At 35.4% G+C, this 12,717-nt stretch overlaps 1 protein-coding gene across 7 annotated transcripts in view; it reads right to left on the bottom strand.

Annotated features, from left to right (window-relative positions):
- Positions 1-12,717, bottom strand: part of CSPP1 (centrosome and spindle pole associated protein 1) — a 135,858-nt gene that overhangs the window by 17,785 nt on the left and 105,356 nt on the right. For all 7 annotated transcript variants that reach the window (XM_036766552.1, XM_036766589.1, XM_036766561.1 and 4 more), the window contains 7 exons: positions 10,176-10,271; positions 8,925-8,991; positions 8,483-8,600; positions 6,631-6,767; positions 5,134-5,274; positions 3,441-3,487; positions 2,559-2,622 (listed from right to left, as the gene is read on the bottom strand). In XM_036766552.1, the coding sequence (XP_036622447.1) occupies positions 2,559-2,622; positions 3,441-3,487; positions 5,134-5,274; positions 6,631-6,767; positions 8,483-8,600; positions 8,925-8,991; positions 10,176-10,271 (670 nt within the window). The remainder of the gene's footprint in view (positions 1-2,558; positions 2,623-3,440; positions 3,488-5,133; positions 5,275-6,630; positions 6,768-8,482; positions 8,601-8,924; positions 8,992-10,175; positions 10,272-12,717) is intronic.

Raw genomic sequence — 12,717 nt, 5'->3', positions numbered from 1 at the left:
TCTACCTTACCCTTTTCTATGTGACATAAGGGTGGAAAAAAGTTTTGTTACACCTACTTACTGGTGTCATCTCATGTTATCATGAATCAAGGACTGTATTTAATATAGACAAGTCAATGATAGCCAGCAGTTTTTTTTCACTGATATTGCCACCGCTCAAATTGTAGCATTTTACAAACCGCTATGTAACTTGAAATAATAATGGTGTACATTTCCATAGTATTTTCATCTATACACCTCTTTTCTCACTACAACCATAAAGATAGGCAGGCAAGTAAAGACAAAGTAACTTGTCTACGGTTGGAGCCAGGATTCACAGTTCAAGTGAGTTTCCCAATTCCAACTCCAGTATTGCTTACACTATGTAAAATTCTAGCTTTCTTGGTAAGAAACTTCAAAACACTTAAGTTGTACTTGGAAAGAAGTTTGTGATCAATCACTGGTCTTGAAGTAATCAAGATCCCAGTTCAAATCTGGCCTCAGATACTTACTAGTTGTATGACCCTGAGCAACTCACTTAACCCGTTAGCCTCAGTTTCCTCAACTCTTTTTTTTAAAAAAAGGATATTAACAGCACCTACCTCACAGGGTTATTGTAAGGTTCAAATGAGATAATATCTGTAAAGCATTTAGCACAGTACCTCACCCCTAACAGGTAATATATATTATTCACTTCTCCTTTCTCCCCCTTAGAGTACATGCTTCTTGAATGTCAGGACTGGGTCCTTTTACAATGTATAGCTCCCTCAGAATCCCTTCAAAGCACAGTCTAGGTGCCCCCTTTTACATGAGACATTTGCTGGTTACTCCAGCTATTAATGCTCTATCCCTTTGGACATTGCTTTCCATTATTTTCTATATACTTTACATTTACTTTCTCAGTGTACCTGTTTCAATTGTTAAGTGGAATATGAGCCTTGGAAAATAACACACAAGCCCATTTGTTTGTGGTCTTTATATCTTCAGCACTGAACATGATGCCTGGCACAGAGGAGACATTTAAACATTATGTTTGCTGAATTTATTGAATCTTTGAATCTCTAGAACACAGCATAGGGACCGGTTCATTAATGGTTGTTAAATTGTTATTAGATAAGACAAAATGTATTTCAAAAAGAAACATCCTTATATTACGATAAACGTATTCATCTTAAATTTTAATACAATACACACTTACAAAAAATCAGAACTGAATCTTGCAAAATATGATGATCAATCATAACTGAAAAGAAGAGATATGAGAGGACACTCCGCAACCCACCCCTTCGTGATGGCGAGGTCTGCGGATGTTGCACAATACACATTTTTGTACTTTTTATGTACTAATCATTTGTGTTGATTTTTTTCCCTCTTTGTCTTTTAAAAAATACTATTTGTTACAAAGACTGGCTCTCTGGGAGAGGGAGAGGGAGAGAGAAAGGTCCTAGGAAAAACTATAATGATGTAATAAAGACAACAATAAAAACTTATTTTAAATTTTAATACAACAAACACTAAATTGTTCTATTAGCTTAGTTATTTATTAAAAATTTGCCTAAAAGGAAATTTTTATTAATCCCATATTATGGTATAAAATATCTTGGTTAATAAAGTGGATGATATACTTATATATTTATATATGTACCTGCAATAAATATTTATGATATATTTAATCAGAAAAGTGTGTTGAAAATCATTTAAGCTTTCATTACTCAGCAGACACAACAGAATTCTGAAATGCTTCATTATTATGGTTTTGTTTTCCCAAGAAAACAGAAAATACGGCTTCAGAATGAGATCTTACACTTCCAATATTTTGTGATAAAGGTTAGATGCCCTTTTCCCTGCTGGTTAGCAATAACTAAAGCATTTTAGAAACATTTTTTATATTTACATTATTTAATATTTTATATATTTATTTGAGCTAGCCAAGGCTTTTGTGGCTGGATGCTAGAGATTTGTGCTTATCCTAGTGAGTAGCACAGTGCCTGGCACATAGTAGGTGCTAAAAAGGACTGACATCCTCGAAGAGCTCCATTCATGGCTTGCTCCTGGCCAGGCATTCACTTTATATGACAGTCTCTTTGCCAGCACAATGAACATGCACCACGATCAGATAGCTGCGATTCTGCTCCATGATCAATCTGTAAAGCAAGGCTCTTTAAAGAAGCAGCCTTCCAACAGGGTTCTGAGGCAAATGCTACAGCAATGGAAGAATGCCACTTTGTCATCAACGTGTAACGCGATGACTTATCTTCATAACGGTGACCCTGAAGCCCTTCCAGATCCTGAAGTGTATTGTTAACTATCAAGATTAAATTGTGTTTAATCTGACTTTGTTGTGAAGTGAATGTTAATGGTGTATAATTGTTTAAAAATTACATGAATACATGAAGACAACTGATCATTCTTAATCAAAATTTGCCAAGACAGAAAACTGCACTCTCTGATCATGGTGGATAATACGGCAATTATTAAATTAGGTGTGTTAACATGAAGAAACACAAGTAGTATGAAGAGCATTACCATATAATTTTAAGCGAATATAGCTTAAGTAAAGGTAAAATAAATTTACTCACCAATAAAAGCACTCTCAGATTCCAAAAGAGAATTTTTCAGGAAATCCCTAGTTTCATCCCTAGGCTATAAAAGAAGTCATAAAGATTGACAATAAACATGCTAGTGTGCCTATTTTTATTAAATCCAGTGTTGGGGGCAGCGCATCAGAATCACTAAGAGAAAGCATAAGTTTGCCTCAACATAAATGGTTTCAAGAAGAACCTATAAAAAGTAGCAGAAGAGTTGGCAAGGCATAGAAAGAGCGGTTCCAATTTGTTCCCCCAGCTCCTCTGCTGCTGCCACAAATAATGGAGATCACAGGCAGCCGTAATGTGCCAACACCACAACTGGCTTAGGCCGGACCTTTCTTAATATCACCAAGGCTACTTTTCTGTCCTCAACTTCACTGAAACAAAACCTTAGGTAAAAGTCACTTCAACTTCCTGGGCCTCAGAGAGCCAAATACAGGCGCTGGACTGGATGATCTCTTAGGTCCCTTTCAGTTCTAAAATTATGTAATTCAATAGAAAAAAAAATAGCCAAAAGCAAAAAAAATCACTAGTCCAAGCTTTGCTGAAAAGAATATAATTTACCACATAAAACAGTAAGCACTAAATGACAGTTAAATGGTCTTTTTATCATGCAAATACCTACAAAATATTTATCAAAATAACATATATAAATTTTCTAGATAAAGATTGTTTTGTGTCAGTGAAAGTACCTAAATAAGATGTTTTAAAATGTTTTTTTCCACCATTAAAGATTATTTACAGGAGGAAAGTTACATTTTTAATCTTCCAAAACAATATTCATGAATAGCCCCAAACCAGAATTCAAAACTCAAAAATTTTGCACAGAATATTAAAGTGAAAAAGAAGGGGAAAAAGCTATTGGTTTCTTACCATTCTAGTATCTCGTAAGTTAATGCCAGCACTTCCATCAAGGTCAACTGCACTCAACCCAAACCAAAAACAAAATACAAAATTAAAAGTACTGAAGAACAAACACAAATATATTTTGAAATAAGTTAGCATCTTTCTGGCACATGAAAATAAAAGGATGCCTTTTTAGTGGAAATCTCCTGTTACTCATATTATGATAGATTAGAAAATTATTATTTTTTTTTTTTGGCTTTTTGGCAGGGCAGTTGGGGTTAAGTGACTTGCCCAAGGTCACACAGCTAGTACATGTGTCAAGTGTCTGAGGCCGGATTTGAACTCAGGTCCTCCTGACTCCAGGGCCGGTGCCCTACTGACTGCGCCACCTAGCTGCCCCTTAGAAAATTATTTTAATGTAAGTACTTTCTTATTACTGTACAATCATCCAGAACTCTGCTGCTGTTGCCATTAATTCCAGTAGGCAAGAAAAATGAGTGTATTGTAGCCTAAAGGGAAATTTTTTTACAAGAGGAAAGAAATTAATTCAAGATCCATAGGTTCTCTAAACTTTTAGAGAAATGTTTACTGCAGTCTGACAGCTATATGTAAAACAGCACAAGTAGCATCAATCTTTCAAAAAGGGATAGAGGGCATAATGACTGATAAATTTGTCCAACATGCAAGATTCATTCATCCAATTATCTATGCTGTAAGTAATTTATATGAAGTAGGAACCTAATTTTGGAGTGAGAAAATTGCTTAAAAGCTAAAAACATCACATTTTCATAATACATTTTGATGGCCCTGAGAGAACAAACATCTTACTTAAAGTAGCTCAATGAGAAACTCTCCAGAGCAAATGATTGCTAGCCGGTAGCACCATAGAATTCTTATTTTTAAGAATCTGCACCCACACCCACACAAATTTAGGAAATAATTTAGGACAGGTATTTTGCTTTTCTATTACCTTGTGTAACTATTTGAATTAGAAGGGGGGAATTTCCCATTTCTTTAAAATGAGATGTTTTACTCTTTTTCTATCCATCTATCATGGTAAGGAGGCTATCAACAATGCTACATTCTAGAAACTTGAAAAGGCTAAAAATTTAACAATAACTGAAGGACAGAACTTTCACATATTGCAGGCTAAACCTTCTCACTTCCATCCTTCTTTCAAAAAAGGCAATGAAACCAACATTGAGACATAATTGGTCTAGAGAATTAAAGTCCAAACAGTTGACTTGGCTTCCTGGTCTTCCAAGTATGAAAGTGCTGTGCACAAGGAGCTGGAGGTTCTTTAGGCTTGACCTGTGGTGCGATCATGTTAAACGTAAGGGCGGGGCAGTTGTACCCACATGAATCAAAGCAGTATCCTTGCTCAGTATCCCTTCCAGGCTACTGTTAAGTAAACTTCCTTTTTATCAGATAGTCTACCAGTATCTCACTTTCTTTCAATCCCAAACTTGAACACCAAAACTGACCTGAGTCAAGGTTAGCTCACGTCATTTCCCTATAGATTTCAGAGAAGTATAAATTAGTCCACATCAGAAAGATATATTTGTTAACGGTACTGAATACACTTGTAGATAGCTTCTTTTACTTCTTTTTAAAATAAATTTAAATAAATTTCCTTCAGAAGTAGGAAAACATCATGGTAAAGATTAAATTTTTTTTAAATATCTGAAATGACAAACTGTTTTAAGCATTTATTTCTTACCTTCTGCATTTTCTCTCATTCGAAGCCTATTCAGTCTCCTCTGCTGCTCTCTCAGCAATGCCTGCTGCTGAATCTCCAAGGTTTGATCATCTTTTGGAGACTCAGGGTACATATATCTCAAATCAACTCGTGTTTCTGAATCTGGTATAAGAAATCAAATATTTTGTATGTTACTATGTTATTTCCTTGAGAATGGATTTAAAATATCTTTTTAAAATAAGCTAACATAATTTTATTTTTGGTCTAGGAGAGTGAGAATGATAGGGAATATCCCTATTATCCCTCTCTGATAACTTCTACTTCTTTGGAGAAATTCACTATATATTTAATTTCTTCTACTGTTCTGTTTAAGTTTTTAAATTCTGCACCAAGAGTTCTGATTTTCAACCTAAATCCATTTCTAATTCCTTAAATAATTCTCTTCTGTGAACCATTCTGGAAGTTTCCTGCTGTTGTATCATGGGTTCTGGGTAATTCACAAACATCTCTCTTCCCTCAGGCAATATAACACAGATTAATTTTCCTTCATGTGATAATACTCAATTTTTTTTTCTTTGAGATTTTACTCATTCTTCCTTCTGTTTTCATTCTTCTCTCTGTTGGTTTATCTGCTTTTGAGCTAGGTTCTTCTTCAGGTTTTCTCTCTTGATCTTTCAGCTTTTCTCCTGTCTTCCTGCATTCATCTCTGGGCTTCATCACTATTTGGCCCTTCTCATCCTCAGACCTCTAAGACTAAGTCAGTGGGTGACCTCAGCCTCTTTGTATTAAGAGATATGAGGGTTGGCCAGGCCTGGGTCCCTGCCCCTTTGTAACCTTCAATGCGAAGAGGGCTAGCTCTAGATGAGCTTCTGGTCCCCTTTTCCTCAGACCTGATGATTCTTCCCCTCTAGCCTATGGCTATGAATGGGGTAGCAGAGGCAGGGGTGCCTTCCACCCTACCCCAATTTTGCAGTGCCTCCCCACATCCCCACCCTAACTATTGTCACTGTTTTCCTTTGTATGACTGAAAAGAATTGGTATCTGTGAATCAAGAGAACACTCTGCACAAGTCACTGCAATAGGGGATCTTTGCAGCCCAAAACCAAGTCACAAGCCTGAGAGTCTCCTCTGGGTTCAGGCAGTTGGTTATAGGACCATGATTTCATAAGGAGTTTCATATAGTTTGCAAAAAAGCAGAGGCTTTCATTTTCTATTTTTGGAGGACATTAAATAAAAATTCTTCTAAGTTGTTGGAGTTAAATACATGGAATTTTAACCTTGAGTGGAGTTTCTAATTTAGCATATAGATTCAGCTTTAGTTACATTTTATCTGAATCATAATGTCTTTCTTCTTAGGTTTTGGGTTTGGAGAACTTGGGAGAGAGACAACATCTAGTCTGCCATCCTGTTGGTAAGCCACCTCTGGCATTCTAAAGAGGGAGGAAAATTTTTTAAAGTTCTTGAACACAAGTAGACAATGTCCATGTATCTATTTAAAGAAAAGAATGTCCAACATACCCATGCTTTTAAGAAAATTAAAGTCACGAATATTCTGAGCAGTAGGATCTAGACCCTTAGAAGAAGGTCTTCTGACTGGCGCTTGCAATCGAAACCTGGCCATATCAAATATATCCATGGGATACTTCTCCCTTTTCCTACGGATAGGTAAGATATAATAGTAAACATAATCCAACAAAAGCAAATATGATTCAATGTTTAAATTCCTACACTAAAAGCTTCATTTTTCATATTGCCTGGGAGTATGATCTTGAAAAATATCTTTAAAGTCCTTTATACCATTTCTTTATATTAAAAATTATATTAAGTAATGCTATAATATGTGACACATCTACCTATAGAATATTTGTAATTAGTGAGGGGACGGTTGTAATTTTTTTTTCAGATGCTTTAAGAAAAAAGTGTCTTACATAGAATTCATATTATAAATGATTTATAACATGGATTAAGTTATATCATAGTCAATCATGTCTCCCTAAAACATAAAAGATATATATATGGAGATGGAGAGAGAGAGAGAGAGAGAGAGAGAGAGATATCAATCTAATATTAAATGACTGGCCCATCACATGAGTATTATTCCTATCCTTTAATATCCATGTTGTACATTATATACAGTTCCACTGTATAATGAAAACACAGAAATTAATAGTCATGTACACAGCCAAGACATCTGTGCAATTACATGTATAGAGAAGGGCCAGTGACTAGGTGACTGCTATTTCCTAAAAGGGTGGGACAGTCATCTTCCACTGCTTGAAAACAGAGGAATATTTATGTCATACTTCCCTTATCTCTTAATCTTTCGACATGGCAACTTTAAACAGGTACTCTGCAGCAGCCTGGCCTAGCCTGAATCACCACGTTGTAAAAGAAGGCAATACCTATAACTAGTTACAATTTAAAAGAGATATAGAAAACATTACGTTGACTATTATTAATCTCATTTGGCTTCCCCTGATGGAGCACAGGTCAGTGATTTAATGGATTGAGTTGAGTCACACATTTTGAATTTTTTCCAGAAGCATTTGAAAGGTTGGAAATCAAATGCTACCATTATAGGATTACTATAAAGACAGAATGCTATATGATGCAAATGAATCAAAATTTCATTTACTTGACCAGCTCCTTGTAAAATAACTAAATATTTCAGTGATTCATTTTGCTATTTTTCTCTTAAATTAGATTTAGATTTAGATTAGAAATTAGATTAGAAATCCAGAATAAGAAAATTCTAGATTTATAAAAATGATACTTCTGTTACAGTCAAAAATGCCAAATCCTTAATGAAAAAAGTTAAAGATGCATATTTGGGAAACAAAAAGCCCATATATATACAAATGTTATCTTCAAAACACATTCAGTTCTTCATTGTTTATATGTCATTTATTCACTTTGTGGATTCTGAGTGGAAAATATTTAAATCCCTTTTGCCTAGAACTTCCATAGGTAATCTGTCCTGCTAAAGCTTGCTCATTCCTTAGCCAGTGCTTGAAGAATGAAAGCTGATACAAATCTAAGCAAAATATATTCAAAAAGGTAAATCTGTAACACATTCCAAAGGGAAACAGAAATTATTTTAAATTATAGGTTATTTATCTTTGTATGTATTAATGATTTCCATTAGTGGAGTGTCGACTCAATTTAATTCCAGCATCTGCCTATACAAACATGCACACAAACTACCTACATTTCAAAAATTTCCAGTGACTATCAAAATATATCAATCTCACGTAACTCACACAGTACCTTTACATCCTCTCTTGGCTGGCTGACAAGAATCCATAGAAGAGTCTGAGACATGATCAAAGAATACACAGAACAATTTGAAAAGCATATCACAAGGTCTTACCTGATGCTTCTTTCATCATCGCCATCCACCTGCAGCAATTTTCCTTGAAGACGCCGCTCTTCACTACGAAGCTGTTTCCTCATTTCTGATAATTCACTAATTACATTTCTTTTCTCCTCTGCAATTTTCCATGGACAAGTGAAAAATAAAGTAATTTAATTAGGACAAAATGTTTGCTTAATCTACTTCAGAAAATAAAAACCTGGATGGCCCAACTAAAATTTTAGTCAATAGTAGACTATTTCTAATGTAGATCTACACATATATCCAATATAGAAGCATCACATGATATCACCAATATAGTCTTTAGGACATAAATATGACAATTTCACAAATTAAGAAACTAAAGGAAAGCTGAGTTAGTTTGTGAAATTTAGGAACAAATTTAACTAGTAGAAAAATAAACATTACTCCTAAAAGGAAACATGCAATTAACACCTACCATCTGCACGAAGCTGGTTTTTCCTGGCAGGTACAGGAGGAGACTGCACTCTGGACCGTGGGCGATCCTATTTAACACAGACATATCAATGATATACATAATATCTGCCTTGCATTTTTTTGTCATTCATTACTATTTTCCCAGTACTTGTCCACCTAACCAAACATAAGTATAACTACATGTCAATCTGTTTTTTTTCCTGTATAAAAATTGAGATTTCCTTCTATATTTGCCACCTAAGTCAATTCTTGTCCCGTCACCACAGTTACTCTCAAATAGCTATAGCTGAGGGAGTGGAGTATTTTCCCCCAGGCTATAGTTTAAGCAGCTATTAATGAGAAAAAAACAACATGGGAATGTTCTTGCTCTGGGCAGGAACCCAAAAAGTCTGTTGTCAATTCCTCCTTTGAACAGGGAAGGAAGACTGGATACTGAACTGTATGATCAATGAGTACAAGGGTTGTGCCTTATTTACTCTGGAATCTCCCCCAGTATCAAGCACAGTCCATTGCATGCAAAAGGCAATTAAAGTCTGTTGCATGAAAGAATCAAATGAGAGAACATCTGCCTTTCAGCAACAGCATAAGCCTACAGCTCAGGAGTGCATGTCAACCCCAACTTGGTTTAAAAAGGTTGACTTATGTGAACAACATATGTAGTAATTAGGGGTAGAAACAAGACAAATTCTAAGTTTGCTAAGCACTTGGCACAGGTTTTTAATGTGTTTTTTAAATAAAAACTTTCAATAACTGATGATACATATAAAAAATCATTTTTAGTTTTCAAGAATAAGAGTATATGAGAGCTTTATTACTGACACAAAAGAAACAGTGACTCCACAGATCACTTCTTCCACCTTAATGTTTAAAGAATTCAACAGTGTGAAGAAGCTGTTGACTTGGACTGAAATAAAGGAAACAGGCAGATGCACCGTGGTCACTGGATTATCTTAAGCTAAGAACTGCTGAAATAGCTCTAGCTGTAGTCAAATGCCCCACCACAGCGGGAGAAAAAGTTTTTCTCCTCAGCATAAATGAAAGGCAGGGAAACAAAGCTCTTCTTCAAAATCTTGTTTGAGTTAATAGTTTATATTGATGCTATCATATACCATGTTTTACAATCAATTCTGGTAATAAACTAACATATCCACTGGTAAACCTTAGAGACCTGGCAGCTTCATAACCACTCCACTGCAAAAAGTAATAATTTCTAAAACAACTACTGATGTTATTTGCTAACAATAAAGCATACATGAATCATGGTAGATGCAACTGAAGGAGGTCTGTGGACTCTGCTTTTGATTCTGTTCTGAACAGCAGGAACTGCAGGAGAAGGCGATCTGGATTTCTGGAGAAAAACACATACATCAAACTGTTAAAAGATAATTCTAAAAAGTGAAATTCCTTAATAAAATGCTTTTCATCAAACAGGTAAATAATACACTAAGTATGAAGGAAAGAACAAAAATAAATCAAGTACTTCGGCAACAGCCACTTTCAGAGATGGAATATTCTTTGGAACAAAACAAGGTAACCTTTATACCAAACTAAAGTATGAAAAACAGAAATAAAATGGCATAATAATTTAACTTAACATATACTATATTAGCTTTATATACCATAACTCAAAAAGTCCATGATTATTATATAATTACTGAATTCAAAAAAATGGAAGAAGTTGACTACTAGAAAAGCTAAAAAGCAACTGTTTCTAACAACATTAATATCTGTTTTAGAGTTAAATTTTTTCTAGTTAATTAACAGTAAATTAATTACAACTACAAATGGAACACTCAATTTTTTTTTTTACTTTTCTCACATTTTATTATTTGCACTGCAAAACACACCTTTATTTCCATTTTCTACCTGTTTTATGTATTCAGATCATTTGGTTATTGAGACAAAGAGCCTGAATAAATGATCGTCACTTCATAGCATATTTTATTTGGAATTTGTAATAAATTTCCAACCATTCCTATGCCACTGGCACACTAGGGTATAGAGATGACCTTGGGTTCTTTAAAGCTGTATCTCTCTGGTCAGAAGACCAAGCTAGCTAAATTTAGAAAATCTCATCACTAGAAAATTTACCAGTGAGTGATTAATTTTTTCAGCGACAGCAACTAGTAAGAACTATCTACACTTAAGTATGTTGAGGACGGAAATCCCTATCAGTGGAAAGCTACCCACATTAATGAAATCACAAAACCTTATCTTGTATTTCAGCTATTAGCCATTCAGTTCTGTCCTTTTCAGTACAAAGATCAATCATCTTCCTTAGCAGTGAAAACAGAAGCAAAATAAAGAGCTGAGTAGCTCAGCCTTCTTTACATCGTCCATATCATCCCATCCCATTTTATTTTCCTTAGCACTCCTTGCCAGCCTTGCTCACCCCGAGTTTTATCGATCCTGACACTGTTCTTAACATACTGCAACAGGAATATACACTCCATTATCGGCGCCTGCTTCCATCTTTTATAAAGTCTCTTTAAAGTTTAAGTTGGTTCATGAGTCCCTTGTAGATGACCATGATGGTTCCTCCAGAAATGTCCCCCTTCTCATCAAGAACTGCTAATGCTTCTATCATCAGAATTTCACTCTTGTAAGAATCTCCCATCTCTTCTGGACTACTTCCCCTGTAGAAACTGCCCATAGGATCTTACCTATCCCATTTGCCGTACCCTTTGAAACTGCTATCATAAATTTTTTCATCTATAATTTCTATTTCAATACTCTGTTATTCCATAGAGGTCCAAATCAAAAACAAAATCATAAAAGTCCCTACTGTTTGCTCCACCTTTTGAATGCTGAAATTATTATTTAGGCAAACCAAGCACTTACTTATTACTGCTTTGCTTTTGGTATAAATTCAGATTACTGAATTACCCCTGGCTACTATAATATGCCTCAATGCTAGGCTTATGATAGATCCCAAATTCATCTATTTCCCTTATGTTTAGGTGATCTGCATGGAATATACTTGCCTCCCAATTGGTCTCTTTGCCTCAATTCTCCAATTCATCTTCCATACAGCTGGCAAAGTAATATTCCTGAAATTCAGGTCTGACTATGTCAGTCCCTTCCTCAAATTAGCTCCAGGGATTCCTGATTGCCTCTAGTATCAAAAAGAAACTCCTCTGTTTGGCATTTTAAGCTCTTCACAAGTCAGTTTCAACCTACTTTTCCAGTCTTTATTATATATTATTATATTATATATTATATATACATATTATATATCGCTCCCTTTCATCCCCAACTAAACTACTCTTCTTGCTATTAGTGAAAGAAAACATTAGAACTACTAATCTCTGTGGCTGTACACAGACTATTCCCTCACTGCCGGGAATGCCCTGACTCCTTCGATCTGCCTCTCAGAATCCCTAGTTTCCGTCAAAGCCTAGCTCAAGTGTCATCTGCAAACAAAAGGCTTTCCTGATGTCCTCTGCTGCTAATGCCTTTCCCCTGAAATTACCTTATATTTACTTTATATGTACTTGTAAACATAAGTGTCGTTTCTCCCAATAGAACAGAAATTCTTGAACAGCAAGCTGTTCTTCAGTCATCCAGTTATGTCCGACCCTTCATGACAGCGTATGGGGTTTTCTTGGCCAAGCTACTGGAGTGATTTGACATTTCCATCTCCAGTGGATTAAGTATAGAGATTAAGTGACTTGTCCAGGGTCACACAGCTAGTGAGAGTATGCGGCTGAATTTGAACTCAGGCCTTTACTGACCCCCAACTGAGTCACCTAGCTGGTTCCAAGGCAAACAGAGGTTAAGTGATTTACTCAGGG

This window comes from Trichosurus vulpecula, chromosome 1, assembly GCF_011100635.1.
Source record: "Trichosurus vulpecula isolate mTriVul1 chromosome 1, mTriVul1.pri, whole genome shotgun sequence".
NCBI classification, from domain to species: Eukaryota; Metazoa; Chordata; class Mammalia; order Diprotodontia; family Phalangeridae; genus Trichosurus; species Trichosurus vulpecula.
Note: the sequence above shows the minus strand (reverse complement) of the source record. Positions and strands in the feature narration are given on the sequence as shown.